This window comes from Astyanax mexicanus, chromosome 1, assembly GCF_023375975.1.
Source record: "Astyanax mexicanus isolate ESR-SI-001 chromosome 1, AstMex3_surface, whole genome shotgun sequence".
In the NCBI taxonomy this organism is placed as follows: Eukaryota; Metazoa; Chordata; class Actinopteri; order Characiformes; family Acestrorhamphidae; genus Astyanax; species Astyanax mexicanus.
Genome location: NC_064408.1, coordinates 77,349,388 through 77,367,513, shown reverse-complemented (window position 1 = coordinate 77,367,513; position 18,126 = coordinate 77,349,388). Strand labels below are relative to the sequence as shown.

General features: G+C 37.4%; 2 protein-coding genes across 2 annotated transcripts; both read left to right on the top strand.

Moving 5' to 3' along the window:
• The first annotated feature begins 7,335 nt into the window (after positions 1-7,335).
• Positions 7,336-9,315, top strand: LOC125804592 (trace amine-associated receptor 7e-like). The gene has a single exon (XM_049483623.1). The coding sequence runs from the start codon at positions 7,550-7,552 to the stop codon at positions 8,423-8,425; it is 876 nt and encodes a 291-aa protein (XP_049339580.1). The 5' UTR covers positions 7,336-7,549; the 3' UTR covers positions 8,426-9,315.
• Positions 9,316-15,715: 6,400 nt separating this feature from the next.
• LOC103047529 (G-protein coupled receptor 183-like) lies at positions 15,716-17,126 on the top strand. The gene is made up of 2 exons (XM_049483621.1): positions 15,716-16,889; positions 17,037-17,126. Exons 1-2 carry the CDS (start codon positions 16,018-16,020, stop codon positions 17,059-17,061), a joined length of 897 nt encoding a protein of 298 aa, XP_049339578.1. The 5' UTR covers positions 15,716-16,017; the 3' UTR covers positions 17,062-17,126.
• Positions 17,127-18,126: the final 1,000 nt, after the last annotated feature.

Below are 18,126 nucleotides of genomic sequence, written 5' to 3'. Positions count from 1 at the left end.
GTTGCATTTGTACCACCCCACACCTTTACCAGATCATAACTATGGTATGGAGAATGTACCAAACCATTCTTCAGCTCTTCGGCCATAATACTCTGCCTTCCAATCACATCCTCTGTGATATTGCTCTGGAGCATCAAGCCAGTGTAGCTTTTAGTTAAAGTCTACCACAATTAATTGCAGCATATACTGTCAGATCAGAATCTCCCTGCAAACTGAAGCTTCCTGCCAGTTCAGAGGCCCAGACCATGTTCAGGGCGTGCACTGACAGTCACATATTAAATGGTGCATGTTTTAAAAGGATAAAATACATTAACATTAGAGTATACCCTTGCAAAGCATGTACATTTATAAATATACCTTATTATTCTCCTAATCAGTGGTAAATCTCTAACACAGTCTTTATTTGTTTAAACATCAAGTCCTGCCCAAGTCCTACTGGCCAAATCTTTTTTGTTATCCTGTGGAATGAAGCACCAGACAAACAGGCATAACAGCATTACACTGGTGACGCATAACACGTGCTCTCTGTGCATCCAGTTTCAAAGTTTATCTGCTACAAGTCAAAGAACTGTGTATGGAATTCCTTCCTCCCAGAGCAACCTCCCCACTTGAACTTCCAAGAAAATGCACATGTAAATCCAACGCCTCTCTTTTCCTGTGTGTGGAAGTGACTCCAGCTGCTGAGGTGCTATCAACGTCCTTCACACTGATCCTCGTCCTTGCCTGCAGAGATACGGACATAACTCACCATGACAATGTAATCACCGATCACTAGCCTGCACTGGAGTATATTACTGTCCCAGAACCCAGGTTCAACTAGGCCATCACTGCCTATAAACCTCCCATTTTTCTTGAAGAAATCCCTTCTAATTAATGTATGTAAGAAGTACTACAGGAAAAATAACATGGCTGGGATGGCATTATGATAGTGGGTCATTTTTAAAAAGGTTTTGTGTAACATATACCAGCTTAGTAGGTTTGCACGTAAAGAAGAAGAAGGAAAAAAAGAAAAACTGGAACTGTACTGTCTGTGTACACCCTAAAGTAATACCTAAAGGCACACACAGGCACACAAAGGCACATTAACTGTTTAATCTGTGTGGGCAAAAAACAAATAATAACTAAATTATGTACGATTTGAAGATACTGATTCTAAATAGGTATTCAATATTTTTGGGTTCTTTTGCACATGCAAATTGTGATTTTGAAGATTTTGCAGTTTTTTATATAATAATTTTTTATGTATAACCAAAAAATGCAGTATCTGACTAAACACAAATCTTTAAAACCTCATGTTTTTCTCTACTAACAGCTTCTCAGCAAAGGGCTGAGCCTTGTACAAATGAAGAGGAAGCAGAAGCAGAGGATTAAACTGATTATCTACAGTAGCACATTTGACATCTAATTGAAAATCTTCTGCTGGAGTAATCAGATGATCGTTTTTGTTCATTTTGCCATTAGCAAGTCCAGAAACCAGTCCAATCCCAAATCCTGAAACAGTGCTGTGTATGTTTCTCACTGTCTACAGGCTTTCAGATTGTATTACTAGAAGATCCAGATTTAAAATGCATGTACAGTGTACATATGCATAGTGATAAGCATAGAGACAATTAAGTTTTATGGTTAGTAAAACATACTTGGTGGCCTTTTGATGAACTATCTGATTGATGCATTAATTGTGTAATTATGGGCTTAACCAGATCCACTTGAATTAAACAGGGCCATGTGGTCAAATTTATTGCAATGATTTCTGCAACTTCTACACACCAGCCTCAATGATGTCAGCGACCCAAGACAAATATGTTCTTGTATTATGGACTGAAAAACTCCTAATACCCCAGACGTATCTTAATGTTTATCATTCAGGTAGTGCCATGAAACTAAATTGACACATCACAGATTATTTGTGTTAACCTGATTAGGCATTTCCTGTAATAACATAAGGAACAGCTAAACAAATTCATTTATAATTGTTATTATTATTATAATTATTATTATTATTGAGCTCTATTGTGTTTAGTTTATTTTTGTATGAGTAGGAATGATTAGAAATAAAACTGCACAGAAGTACCACTGAACAAGATCAAGACCAAGTATCACTCCACTGCTACAGAACTTATTCACACTATTCAGAATGTGTGTGATCTGGAATACCAAAGTTCTTCATTTCCAGTAATTTCTGTAAATATGTGTCAGTTTTGGGTTTGGGGTTCTATAAAGGAAATTCTGAATTAAAATATCAACAAGCATCAGAAACATGTGTCTCTTATAACATTTATTTTGGAAGAAAAAAATGTCTTGTGCATGGCATCGGATCAGTTTTTATATGTGTTTTAATGACATAATAATGTTTTTGCAGAGCAGACAGACTTGTGGGTTTCTCCTGGTAAACGATCGTACTCTTTAATTTCGCTGATCAGCCCTGTAGATGACTAAAACACTCCTGTTTACAAGACAACAAGTAATGTAGTACGAAAGGCACAGTCATCTGAATACTCTTAAAATCATGTAGTGTTCTCCTGACATGTAAGTAAACTTATACATCTTTGAAAAAAAAAGTCAGACAGTGTCTTTTTGTTTGTCTTTACCTTTTTTGACAAGGAGTAGAAAATTATTTCCCTTATTAGTTTGGTTCTGTTTTGAGTAATTGTTTTGTTCATTTTGCCATGTGCTTACACCTAAATGTACATTTTCTCCACTTTTAAACAATAAATCAACGCTGGGATTTTAGAAGACTTGCTTGATTGTTTTATATATTAAACTTACACAAACAAACTAATTTTAATGTGTAATTTTATACTAAATTATTTTTTATCAACAAAATATGAGTTTGAAATGAATGTATTAAACTACAGCCTTTGACAGGGAATTCACAGACTGCTGTTTTTTTTTTCCGGTTCACTCCTGCATTACGCTACTATTTATTAGCCAGTTTATATTTATTAGCCAGCATTTAAATGATTGTAGAAGCTTGTCAACAAGGGTGTTTTAGATGTGTATAAATTCTAAACCTTATCTTATCTAGCATCACTTTTTAGTAACAGAGGACAGTAAAAGATGCTATTTTTGGTCAAAATGTTTTGTTGTGTTGAGAGCAGAGTCCATTGTCAGTTGGGTTAAAAAATCTCCAGCATGACTTGTGAGAGCAGATTTCTGGCTCTCGGTGGAGTACAGTGAGCTCAGCGGGGCTCTGACACTGATCTGATTTGAAATGTTGTGGCTACCACAGGGGGATGATATAACAGCAGCTCTACCTTGGGTGTAATTAGGCCCTTTTATTTTTTGTGCTCTTTTGCCCCTGTGTGTTCACCTAACTCTTTTCTTGTCATAGTTAACTGCAACAGAATTGCTCACAAAGGGGACAAGTGTGTGTAATGAGCTCCCTGAGAGGCTCAGTCTGCCTGCTATAATCTGCTCTGAGATCCCTGACTCAAATCACAAACTTTTTACCTGTCAAAATATTTTGTATTTGGTGTGCCCTCCAAAGTAATTGTCACGGTGACCAAACACACAACATACACACGCGGATAGCAAACACACAGTTTATTAGGTAAAGGCCTAAATCTATAAGAATGGTAAGGGACAGGCAAGGTCAGTAACAAAAGGGCAGCAGATACCAGCAACATACTAGAGTGAGCAGGCAAGGAGGTAATACACAGGATATCCAATAATGAGTAGAAGGGCAAGGCAAAAAGGCAGTCAAAATGCAAAAAAAAAATCACCAACAGAAAAGCTAACAAAAACAATAAATGGCTAGGCAAAAGATTGGTCAAAAATACGAAAATGATCAACAACAAAAGACAACAACAAATGAAACACAGTGTAGAAGAGCTATGTAAAATAGATTCAATATCAGGCACTGAACAGGAAAAAATGGGGTATTTATAGAGGGGAAGACAGGTGATAGCAATCTCAGAACTTAGGTGAGCCGGAACACCGAAGTGTCACCTGAGCCAGCGTGTCTGGAAGGTAGAGCATAGGTGTATTCTGGAAAGAGGAGTCTTTGTTTTGAGTCTGTGTCAGGCAGACAGACAGTGACAGTAATCTTCTGAGGTAGAGTTTTTTTAGGCAATAAACAACAGACATTTGTAAAGGTTCTATAAGCAGTATAGATGCCATGACATCACAAAAACTTAATAGAAAATTCATATACAAATAAACAAATAATAATAATAAATAAATAAATGTTTTTGCATAAACTTTAAACATGATTTAACAGGAGTCTTGCGTGGTTAGCATGCATACAGGCCATGGTGGTTGAGTGCATTACTTATTGATTTCTTTAAACAATTGTACCTGCTGATTCCAGGTCTTTCTGTAGCTCTCCACAAGTGGTCTTTGGCTCTTGGACAACTCTTCTGATAATTGTTGTCACTCTTATGTCTGAAATCTTGCGGGTAGGACCTGGTCATGGATAGTTTATGGTGACAGGATGCTCTTTCCACTGCTGGATTATGGCACCAACAGTGCTTACTGGAACCCTCAGTAGTTTAAACATTTTCTGTAACCAATTCCATCAGTATGGTTTGCAACAATAAGGTTCTGAAGGTCTTAAGAGAGCTCACCAGTTTTGCCCATCATGAGATGTTTCTTGTGTAGCACCTTGGTAATGAAACACTATTTCATAGGCCACCAGTTGAATCAGCTGATATTAATTTGCACTGTGTGGCAGGTTTGCTTCTACTTACTAAGAGATTTCAGTTGGTGTCTTGACTTTCCATGGCTTTTAGCACCTCCTCTCTCTCTTTAGAAAATTGGTGACGGTTTTTAATACTTGTTTCACCCGCAGTATATATTATTTTTCACAAAAAAACAAAGCTCTAGGGGGGAAACGCCAATAGCTCCATCATTGCTGTGTCTATTTACATTACATTGATTTACATTACAGTTGGCAGATGCTTTTGACTTACAATAATGATGTACATAGAGTAATAGAAGACATAGAAGTTCAAGGTAAAAAAAAACATTTAAGACAGGGTCTAAAGGAGGCCAAATGGGATTAGTGGGATAGAGGAGGAAAGGAGAGGAAGCAGGAAATGAGGTTAGAAGTAAGTTTATTAGCGGTGTTAAGAGAGTAAGTCTTCAGGAGTTTCTTAAAATGATGCTCCTCCTCTGGTTGTAGAAGGTAGTCAACTTTTATGCTCTTTTGTATATGTTTTAAAATTCATTAGCATTACAACCACCAACAAACCATTGATCTTGCTGCTGACCACAGTGCCTCCACTGAAAGATTCATGCTTGTCTCCACAAAGACGAAGATAACCCTCTTTCATTATGCTTCATTCCACACTGTAAACTCACAAATGACATAAAAGTCTCTTTTACATAAAATTGGACATTTCTAAACAATACTCAACTATTTTGAGTTAGTTGAACATTTGTGGGCACAGAAACTGAGATCTTTGAGTTGAACCAACTTATAATAACTGAGTTTAGTCGGTTGTCATTAACAGCTTCTTTTCCATTGGCTTCTGTCACAATCTATTTGCATACTGGGTGCACCTGTGTCCAACAGTTTCTGACACTCACCATCAGTGTGTAGTCAGTGGCGGACATAGCAATTTGGGGGCTCAAGGCGAATTTAGCTTGGGGGCCCATCAATAAAAAAGAATATTGATCAATAAAATACAAAAAATATTTAAAATGAATAAAAAATAATTAATATAAAATAAAAACTCAAACACAATCAAAAGCTATCTAATAGTGCGCAGAATAATATCAGTTTCAGTTAGTTTCAGTTTCAAATAATTGAAACAGCTCCCCAAAACCTCAACCTATACTTTATATTTGACAATATTTGATTAACTTTACAGGTCCTCACTCATCTTAATTTATTTAGGCGCATTTTGCCTGATTTCTCTTAATTAAATATCAATAAATATGTGAATTTAATATTTTTTACTACCATATATTTTACTTCACTTGATAGGATCTTATTTATTATTTTTTTTAAATGCAATTGCGTGTGCTTTCCATGTGACTGACGCTAAACTGTTTGATGCAGCTGTTATATTATATTATGTTATATCAATACCATTTTAATGTTTTTCGTTTCTGTTTTGAAATTCGTTAGATTATATTTTTGTGAACATTTTGGGTTTATTTTCGTTTGTTATTTTTCTAATAAAAATAATAGAATTTACATAATTTAAAGTAAGTCAATTACTTTTACTATAGTGGGGTAACTCCGTTAGTAACTAGTAAATATAACTGATTTTTCAAAGTAAGGTGCCCAACACTGGTTAACAATGAGCAAGTTTCCCGACCCACAACGAGCAAGGCTTATTCTATTTGCCTGAATAACATGAAATGTTTAAAAATAATACAGACATGTAGAAAAAACGAAGACAAGCTGTAACCAGATATAAATAATAATAGAATAATAATAAATAATAGAATAATATACCAATTAGGCATATTTGTAGCAGTAGGGTATTTTAATTTTCATCCCTGACTCTAATTCATTTAAGTTATATACCTGATTTGATATTTTCCCATACAATCCCTGCTAAAGTTTTAGGTGAAGGAGACCCAAAGAAGGTCAGTGCATGTTTCTGGAAAAACAAAAAAGTGGGGATGGTTCATAAATGAGGATATGGCACCTCCTCGTCCTGGGTCCGGTGGTGCTGACACACTAAAAAAGCTTATCAGTTTTGGAAGAGCATCTGTTTTTAGTTTAGCCTCTTCCTTCTTTTTTCTTTTTTCGCTCACATCCCACTTGTACACTTAATTTCACCTTAATTCCGTCTTTCACAAGCAGCGCGTTCGCGGTTCACCGGCATGACCACATGGCATGGATGGAATATTCCATTTTAACGCGAAAGAGAGGGGGTGTGGACGGAATCTGTATTTCTTTGTAAATTATTGTGTTGTCTTTGTTTCCATTTTAAACACACAAGAATCACCATTTATGAACTCACTATCTGTGAATTACTGTCCAAAGGGCCCCAATTACCAGCTGTAGGCCTATGGGAATTTGCAGCTAAGTATGGGGTTGTGGTTGTGGCTAGAGAAAAAACACAGTTTGTATGTAGGTTTAATTAAAATCTTCATTTAAAATGCATTTTGCGTTTGCTTGTGTTGTCTTTGACTATTATTTACTTTTATGTGAGGATATGAAACATTAAAACATCTGAAATCATGAAGGGGGAACACTTTTTCACACCACAAAGTGAAATAGACGAATTATCTGTTTTTAGCAACATAGCAAATTTAAGCAGGGGGGCAACTTTTTTAAAAATAATTTTGTACATATATTTTCGGACTTCTATTTATTCTAATTTTACATTCATTTTAGTGGTGAGTGTTTATTTAGAAGTGCTAATGCCAGTGTGATTTGTTAATATGCTTTGAGGAACTGATGAGCGTATTTGCATCATCTTGCATTTTTTTTCACATTAACGAGTCCCTCTGACTTGGTGAAAACAAGAAGGTCCACGGAGAGTTCTATGGGCACCCTCTCGAGCCTAACTTGCTCCTCTTTGCTCCTCTTTGGACCTTCTGGTCCTTCTTTAAAAACGCAGACACGCGCTCTGCTCTTCTCCTAAGCATGAGCTCATCCAACTCCAGCGCGAGATTCATCCCCCTTTCTGTCGACTTCACCCTCCCTGAACATTATCTCATATACGCTTTTCACATCACCTTCGCCACGTGCGCCTCCGTGCTGGCCGGCTCGGTGCTCGTGGGCATTCTGAAAGACAGAAACCTGCACGCGCAGAACAGGTTCGTGTTCATGATCAACACGAGCATCTGCGACACGCTGACGGGTCTATCCGTCTTCTATCTGGGTCTGTTTGATGTGCAGGAGGGATACCCGTCCAGAAACGGGACCTTCCAAATTTTGCCCTCATTGCTGGGGGTAAACATCATCACCTTCATGTTCGCTCAGTTTGATCGTTACTGCGCGGTGTGTCACCCCTTCTTCTACAACCGCTACATCTCCAGATCTGTGGTGATCGGGGTCTGCGTGTATTCCTGGTTCCATGTTTATGTGCAGCCGCTGGCGTCCAATCTCGTGCCTCTGGCTCAAGCCGCCCAGATCTACGCCTTCAGCATAGCCTGCCTGCAGATCATAGTGGTGACCAAGGTGGTGATGACGGTCAAGCTGTACCTGGTGGCTGAGTCTCAGCTGAAGCGCGATCCTCCGGGAGCGGAAAGGGACGGTAAGAAGGAGTCTTTGCGCATCATCATAGTGGTGGTCATCCTCTTCCTGACTCTCTGGATGCCGTCCTTCGTCAACATCATCCTGAGGCAGGTGAGCAGGTCCGGTCTGGTCTTCAGGAACGAGGCCACCAACGCTTTCGCCATCATGGCGAGGCTGAACGCGGTCAGCACCCCCGCGGTCTACCTGCGGGGCAGCCCGGCGCTGCGCGCGGCCGTGTGGCGCGCGGGCTGGAGCAAAGTCCTACCTGAGTGGACAAGGTAGAAAAATACACTTCAGCACCAGTTACACAACACTGTATGCACAGCAGTGAATCAAATGTGATCATAAACTCCCACTGTATAGAGTCTGTCAAAGAGCAAAGCTGTAAAAAAAAGAGCATAATGCTTTGTTACCCACCCTCCTTGACTTTTTCTCTCCACTCTTTCTCTTCTTTTTAGTACAAATAAAACAGTTCTAGATGGGAAAAGCTTTGGATATGTTTTAATGAATATAGTCACTACGTTTTGTATGAATGTTGTTTATATCAATGTATTAAACTATTATAGTTTCACCTAACAAATAAATACAGCCCAGATAAGAGCTGTCTATTACTGATGTTCACAAGTGCCTCAAGGTTTTGCACAGTACTTCAAAGAGAATAGCTGTAAAAAAAGAGCATTATGCGTTGTTACCCCACTTCACTTTTTCTTACTCCTCTTTTCTTATAAATAATGGTACACATGAAGAAAACTAAGTAGAGATTTACTAAAAAGAGTACAAAGCTTTTAAATAGGTCTGTATTCTATACTGAGGTACACTAGAATACCTTACAGTGAAAGTACCCTTTTTTGTACACATTTTGTTTTTTTTGTACCAGTAAGGATTATAAAGATTATAAACATTATGTGTCAAGAACATGATGATCCAAAATTGTCTGGCTTCGAAATAAAAAAAATATATAATTAAAATATATGTTGTGTATTAGTACAGTGATACAGAATTTTGATAATGTACCTTTTTTGGCTGATTAAATGGTACAAATCTGTACTTCTTGCTGTTAATATAAAGACTTTGTACTTTAGAAGGAACATATCTGACCCTGTAAAGACCAATATTATACCTTTGAGGGTACAATTACGAAAAGTCTACCTTTGAGTACAATAAATTAATCATATCGTCATGGGCGTGGTAGTGGGGGGAAAAGTGGACCTGACTACCCAGGGCCCGAGTAGGGAGAGGGGCCCATGAAAATCCTGATTTTTTTTTTCGCTCACTTTCCTTTGTTTACTGGCATGGATAGGGGCCCATTAACATAGAGGGTGTACAGGGCCCAGAATTTGCTGCTACGCCCCTGCATATCGTACTTCTGTTTTTAGTTTGTAATGATAATGTATATAGACTTAAAAAACGTATGTAAATATTGCATTTTTTCTCTTTCTGTCCATCTTTAGAAATTATCCGAAAAAAACTACAGTGACTCCAAACCATGGGCGCAGATGGCACTGGGGACGGAAATCTAGCATCTACAAACGTTGGGGTTTTAATTTAATTAACTGTACGTTTGTGGAATTCTGTGTTCCACAATGCCCTCGTTTTTAAACTAGGAAGCGTTCAGTTCAGAGGTTACATTGTTCGGAGCTCCGTGTTCCAGTTCCAATGTAAATTTAACGCACCTTCTCAAGTCCGGGGTTCTAAGGAGCTGGTAACTGCCTGTAGACTACAGACACAGGCAGTTACCAGCTCCTTACGGTACGTGTCCACTGGCACTTTTTTCAACGCAATCCGCTGCGCTGGATCTCCTTGCTCGTTTTTGAATTAAAATGAAGCAACAGAAGTAGACAGTCATACGTTTAATGTTTTTATTTTTTTTACCAACCTCACTGTAACCTATAGCTCTATACATCCATATTCTGCCGCTTTCAGCTTCTCTTCTGTGGTTGAGAGGCGCCTGTTCTGTGTGTGTGTGTGTGAAGACGCAGCCTGCTTTTCCCTGATTGGCTGGACTGGACACAATGCGGCGGCCGGATTTATTTGAATAAAGTTGAGCCGGAGGGCGGAGCTGCGTTAAACGCAACGCAACCCGGCATGCACCGAGGCATGCAGCGGCTCTCTCCATTGATTTTATGTATGATGTTATTATGATGTTATTTTAGTAAGCATTTGTTCTGGTTCTTATAATCTTATAATCATTTACATGAAGGCATGTTTGTGAATCATTTAAATTTTATTTTGTTATTTTTTGTTATTTTGTTATTATTATTTTTGCACATAGGTTCTTTGATTTTTTGTTATAATACAGTTTCTTTCAGTTTTTTTCAAGTTTCTGTGCTGAGATTGAGATTTTTCATCTTGTTGACATCAGCAAATGTTAAAATAAAAATTTGCAGAGGGCATAAAGTTTTGGTGTGTGATATGGAATAGAAGGCTGTCAGTGATTTGGCATCATGGTGTAAGAATGCGCGCAGATGGCACTGGGGACATATTGACATACCAGAGCAATAACAGTTTCAGTATGGCTAGTGTTGATCAGAAAAGTGAATATTCTAAAGTTTATTGCAGCATATATATATATATATATATATATATATATATATATATATATATATATATATATATATATATATATATATATATTGTGGCGTCTGTGTGTGTGTGTGTGTGTGTGTGTGCCAGCTTTTAGTGTGCCTGTGGGGGCGGGTCATGGTAATCCGGGGCCAGCGGGGCATAGGGGTATGTTTTGGGTGGTATAAGGGGACCTACCATCTCTGTGCTGGATAGCTGGGTTGGTGGCCTCAGGGCTGTTCGTGCTGTGGGAGCAGTTGGGTTTCGCTCTCCTATCCTTGTTAAAGGCTATAAGTGAGTGGCAAGCCTGTTAATAAAGAGCTGTTGAGTAATTGCAATGAATCTCACGAGTCGTACTTCTTCTGCCACGCCACTATATATATATATATATATATATATATATATATATATATATATATATATATATATATATATATATATATATATATATATGATTTTACAGCTTGGTCCCCCCCAGTTAAAAATTTCCATCTGCGCCCCTGCTTCAAACCCCAGAAAATGAGCCATCATCAGCAGCAACGGATGCATCTCTTATCTTGGAACGTCATCATTATCATCAAAACATGTTAAGAGATAATGTGTCTCTTCGTACAATATGTTCTTATGTTCGGTATGTTTGAACACATTATTCAAAAGCATTCATCTCAGCAATAAGCAATAAGAGACGTTTTGCTGATGGGAAGAAAAACGAAATGGAATGAATACAGTAAAACTGTACGAATACTTTCACATTTTAAACAAATTAGTTAAGATCTTGTGCTACAGTTTGAAGAATTAAGCTTGTTTTTTAGATTTCTGTACGTACGCCCCTGTCAGCGTGTCGATGCGTTTATTTCCCTCACCTTTCTACTTGATTTAACATCAATAATCACTGATTTACCAAACCATGCGTTTGGTAAGCTCTAAACGATTCTAGATTTTAATTATAGATGGGAAGAGCTTTGGCTTTGTTTTAATAAATATAGTCACTACTAGTTTTTGTATAAATGTTATTTATTTTTAATTGATTTAACTATTATAAATTAGCCCAGATAAGAGCTGTCTAATACTTATTTTAACAAGTGCCTAAACGTTTTGCACAGTACTGCACATATATAATTGTATATAAAAAACGTTTAATGTAATTTATATTTAAAAAAATTAACATATATTGATACGTTAAATTCTTAGTCAATATACAATGTACCGTTTTGCTGTCGTTCACCTCTTGTTGAGTGAATTTGTGCAGTGTACCTTCTGTGCCACATGGTGGCGTTAGAGGCAAGAAGCCTCGCGGTGAGATTTGGGTGTATACCAAACCTGTTGTAAAAAAGATTTAGTTACAATATGTTTATTTTAATAGGACATATTTTGTGTAATATGGTGATATTGCACTTTAAATGTGGGCTTGGTTATTGATTATGATTAGTACATTGCCATTATTCAAAAAATATATATACTCACTGCAGTTTAATTGTAATAAATAGTATACTCTTGCAAATGAATATGGCCTCAAGGGTTTTGCAAAGAAACTCTGCATATTAATCACAAGCTTTAAGCCCATATCTTATTAAAACTGCCCTCAAATGAAAGCTGACATTTAGCATATTATAGCTCTGAGTTTTATTTCAAAGAAAAAGCGAACAAATTTAAGAATGTGTACCACTGTTTTAGGAAAAATGTAGTTCAGACACACTATTTAATAGGCTGAAGCAGGGAAAATGTAAAGTTTAAATCAGATAAATTATGCATTTAGCTTTTGTTACATGATGATTATCGTTCTGAACACCTGTGTATAAGTAAAAACTTAACAAAAATATCACATTTTCGAGCAGTAGTTTGCAGTTCTGTCAGTAAATGGTAATGTAATAAGTGCACCTCACTGCAACACAAAGCTCAAGTTGAAACAACGGTAACACTGTCATCTGTTTCTTTAAATGTCTTATTTATGACTTCAGTCACAGCTTGTGACAGGTATGTTTAAACATGTTTGTAGATTAAAGGATTGTTGCCCCAGATGCCTCCAGTAAAGAACATGTACCAAATCCAAAATGAGTCCATATTTATTCCTGATTTTAACTTAATTTTAACAGTAACAATTATGATATATTAAGCTCTACTGTTTGTTGTTTTCTGAACACATACCTTTTGTAAAAAATAAGTACAAATATGGTATTACACTAATCTTTTTAGTTCTGAAAATAAGTTCTTTGTCTTAGTAATGTGAAACTATTTAAAATGATTCTATAAAACCATTAACCATTCAACAAAGAGAAGAAATATTTAACCAGGCATTTTTCATTTCAACCATTATAATTGTAATTAAAGTTAATCACAATTTTGGCCTTAATAATAAAATTAGTACACCTGACAAACTTATCTGTTAACATATAAATAACCTTATCAGTAGAGAATTAATTGGTTATTAATTTGGGGCTTATACATTTGCTTTGTCACTCAGAGAAGTCAACTCAGCATTGAAGTTCTTAAAGAACATGAAGCTAATTACCCCAGTCAGAAACACTGCTTTTTTGTCTTACACTAATCAAGAAGTCCTTACTAAGAGAATCTATTAGACAGAGGGAAAAACATTGATTAAATAAAACAGTGGAACAAACACACATCGTCCAGATTTCAGCACCTTTAAATGTATACCTAAACAGTAAGAAGCAGAAAATGCTCTAACTACTAAGACTGATCTTTGCGGATATGGGAAAATCTTCTTCAGATTTCTACAGAAACAATGAAAGAATGTGTCTTAAAACTAATGAAAACATGTAAAAAAGGCAAAAGTGGACACATGGAACACTAAAACAGATATTATAAAATTATATTGTTTTTAGCTGTTGAGGCTTTCTTCTAAGTAAATGTATGTTATGTAGTAATGAAAATATTATGGAATAGAAAGTCAAATCTCATATTGTAATAAAACAACAAAAATATCTATAGTTTAAAAAGAAATATTTTATCATTTTTACTAACTTAAAAGTGTATTTTTGCTAAAGTATATGCAACCCCTGTGCTGGGTAAGCTCACAGATTTAACCCTCCGATTGTTTTCACCTCCCACCTCTTACTTTAATCTCTCCAGTCAAAACTGACCGGTCTGTTTTAACTGCCCTCAAATAAGTACAAAAAAAACACAAAAAACACCAAATTTGTATTCAACCTTTTGCAACTGTGAACAGTGTCTCAAAGTAGTGTTTAATGTGAATTTATATAATTAGATATAAAAAAACTGCTGTAAAAAGGCACTGAAAATATATGGAGCATTGACACTGACATTGAAATTAAGATGTAATGTAAAAATAAATTGAAAACCAAAGACCAAACTCAACATGAAGTCAAAAACTCCTGCTAAAATCAACAGGTGTCCACAAACACATGCTTCCCTTCCAGGTTTGTCATCTACAGAATCTGGACACAATGTCATCCACACGAGATCTGGCGAAATCTCTATGATGTTTTTGAATCTTGCTCTTCTTTCTTTGTCCTGGAGGGATGAGGACCAGAGCAAGTGTCCAGTCCTGGTCTCTTCAGGTGTCTGTATTTGAGGTGCCATTCCTTTTCATCTGTTGACTGGTCATTCTCCTCTATCTCTGGTTTAATGTCAGTGCCCTCTTCATCATCCGAAAACCTGGACCAAAACGTCTTTGACAGATAACTGCTTGCACTCATTGTAGAAGAAGTGCAAGTCAAACATCAAGCAATATATGGCATCTGTGTGAAGCTTTGATACATTGGTTAGTCTGGAAGGTGTGATTCACGTGTACAGATGTGTACAGGTGTTGTGTTGAATTCAGCATCCCCGCCAGGAAAAGCACCTTCTCTCTGAGTGTATTTCTAAGTAAAGTTAAAGCGCTTTTATAAAGAAGACGTTGCGTACACGTGGAACAAGCTTCAATGAAAGATGTAATTATCACCTTTACAGATTCAAGTGAATACTGTGGAAGATATCATCTTGAGGCAATCAGATGTAAAACACAATATGTATGAGTGTTTTAAGTTGTAAATCGGTCAGATTTGACCTGAACACGACAGGAAAGTTAAATTGAATTGTGCTATTATGCATAATGCAAAACTTGACATTTCTTACAGCTGGACTGCCCCTACAGTTGGAAAGTCAAATTCCTGCTATAATGTTCAATGTACTTCCTAAATGCATTTAGAGCCATCACTGAAAGTGAAAGGAGCATTTAGCCTGACATGGTGGAATATTACAGGATTTTATATAAAATGTTTAATCATGCGAGTTCTCGTAAAAGTGTGTTTTACACTGAAAATAAATGCAAACCGTAACAACGTTTTTTTTCGGGTGCCAGGGGTGCCCCTGCGTCCGGAAAATAACCTTTTCTTACAACGTGTAAAAACCCTTTAGTTTTATTTGATATAAAAACAGATAATTCATGTATTTCACTTGACACATTCCAAAAATATGTTCTTTACCATTTTACAGGGTTTTTTAGAGAAAAGAAATTCAGAGAATATGCTGTAAAATTCTAGTGTTCATACTGTGGCGGCTCTGGGTTGTGTGTGTGGCTGCCTGTAGGCATGTTTCTGTTCTTCTCTGTGTGTGGCCTTATGTGTTCTGTTGTGCTATGTGTGCTGTGTTGCTCTAGCCTACGTAGTTGGTACCATAAAGTAAGGGGCCATAAAGTAAGTGAGTAGTGAGTTTAGTCACTTGGTTCTGTTGGTAGCCTATTTGGGTAGAATGGTTTCAGCTCTCCTAGTCTTGTTAAAGACTGTAAGTGAGTGGCAAGCCTGTTCAATAAAGGAGCTGTTGAGCATTCAGCATGAGTCTCACGGGTCTTCCTTCCTCTTCCACGCCACAATACATTAGCAACATGCCAAATAGTGTCCTTATTACAGGTCAGTGTAGCATCACATTGATATTAAAACTGTGCAGTGTAAAACATTTGGATAAAAGATCTTTCCTTTGAAGTTTATATAAAAATACAGGACAATGAAACAGAATAATGGATAGGGAGAATAATGACAGGGAAAATCTGGCAGGAAAAGTGGGTGAAAGTTTGTAGAAATGTACTTTAACATGCTTAAAGCTCTTTCTGCATTCTACCAAGTTCTTGTCCAAAAGAAAATATTTCAAACCTTCAGACAAACAAACATGTTTATTGCAACTTTATCACCTTTCTTTATTTAACTTGAAAGACATTAACGAGTCCCTCTGACTGGTGAAAACAAGGAGGTCCACTGAGAGTTCTACAGGGACCCTCTCGAGCCTATTTTGCTCATATTTGGACCTTCTGGTCCTTCTTTAAAAACACTGACACGGGCTCTGCTCTTCTCCTAAGCATGAGCTCATCCAACTCCAGCGCGAGATTCATCCCCCTTTCTGTCGACTTCACCCTCCCTGAACATTATCTCATATACGCTTTTCACATCACCTTCGCCACGTGCGCCGCCGTGCTGGCCGGCTCGGTGCTCGTGGGCATTCTGAGAGACAGAAACCTGCGCGCGCAGAACAGGTTCGTTTTCATGATCAACACGAGCATCTGCGACACACTGACGGGTCTATCCGTCTTCTATCTGGGTCTGTTTGATGTGCAGGAGGGATACCCGTCCAGAAACGGGACCTTCCTCATCCTGCCCTCTCTGTTAGGAGTGAACATCATCACCTTCATGTTCGCTCAGTTTGATCGTTACTGCGCGGTGTGTCACCCCTTCTTCTACAACCGCTACATCTCCAGATCTGTGGTGATCGGGGTCTGCGTTTACCCCTGGGTTCACGTTTACGCGCAGCTGGTTGCAACTAGTATCGTGCCTCTGGTTTACGCCGCCCAGATCTACGCCTTCAGCATAGCCTGCCTGCAGATCATAGTGGTGACCAAGGTGGTGATGACGGTCAAGCTGTACCTGGTGGCTGAGTCTCAGCTGAAGCGCGATCCTCCGGGAGCGGAAAGGGACGGTAAGAAGGAGTCTCTGCGCATCATCATAGTGGTGGTCATCCTCTTCTTGACTCTCTGGATGCCGTCCTTCGTCAACATCATCCTGAGGCAGGTGAGCAGGTCCGGTCTGGTCTTCAGGAACGAGGCCACCAACGCTTTCGCCATCATGGCGCGGCTGAACGCGGTCAGCACCCCCGCGGTCTACCTGTGGGGCAGCCCTGCGCTGCGCGCGGCCGTGTGGCGCGCGGGCTGGAACAAAGTCCTACCTGAGTGGACAAGGTAGAAAAATACACTTCAGCACCAGTTACACAACACTGCTTTTGAGTTTAGTTACAGTACAGCATGAATTATTATTATTTGAACCTAAAACCACAGAATAATGTATGTCTTCTCCTCTTTTCTCTGTTTTTCTATCTGTGTTCCCAGATCCAGTCAGAAAAACACCACCTAGAAGCAATAAGTGAAGACTGCATCGCCTACTTTTTATAACATCATTATTAAAGTGTCTGCAAACCACTTCAGACTTTATGTACTCTCTGGCAGTATAAACGTTACCTGCTGCTATTTTTTGTTTGCTTATTAAATGGCACTTGTTTGATGTTGGTGTAAATACATCTGTGAATTTTATATCACGCAGGACTATATTATAATTATATTATTATATGAGGATCTTGCCCATTTTACAGACAGTTTGTAATAACTAATATATATAACCACTTTACATTAACCCTAATTAAAGACGTTTTTGGGTTTAAATGTACAGGCACGTCACACTTAGAACGATTGATTGTACAGTCAATAACACTTTTATTCAAGCAAAAATGTGTCCCATAGAGCAATCAATATTTCACAAAGCTACGGTGCATTTTTTTTTTATCTTGCGTTACAACTAAAAATCATGGTACCTCTTTTGCCCAACTTGTTTCTTGCTCATTCAACTAATATTTGTATTGCTCAGACTTTTTATTGAATCAACTTGAAAAAAGTTAAACTATGTTAAACTGGTTTGTAAAATGATGTAAAGTAAAAATAAGTCTTTTGCTAAATGTTTGTACATATTTGGATTTAGTTTGAACAGTTTGAAAAGTTTTTGTTCGTTCAATGAATTACGCAAATAAATAAGTGATATTTCTCAATCCTGCCCTTGTTGGTTGTATACGTTACCCATTTAGGCCTCATATGCTTCACATTGAGTTTTCTCATTTTTGTTGAAAGGAGTTTTCAAATCGATTACAAGTCATCATGCGAACGTTATAGGAAAACGTTTTTTTTTTAATACAGTTTCAAAAAAGTTGAAGCATCATGCATTTTCACCTCTGTCTTTTTTATTGTATTTCCAAACCAGCCTTGTGTTTAAAAAATACAGCAATGTATTGAAACTATTTTTGTAATTGTTAAAAAATCTAAATCCTGAAAAAAGTCTTGATTATTTATGATCACATCTATAAAAACAGCCAACACTGACGTGTTTTTTATGTAATAAAAGGATATTATTAATTGTGCTGTTTTATATTTA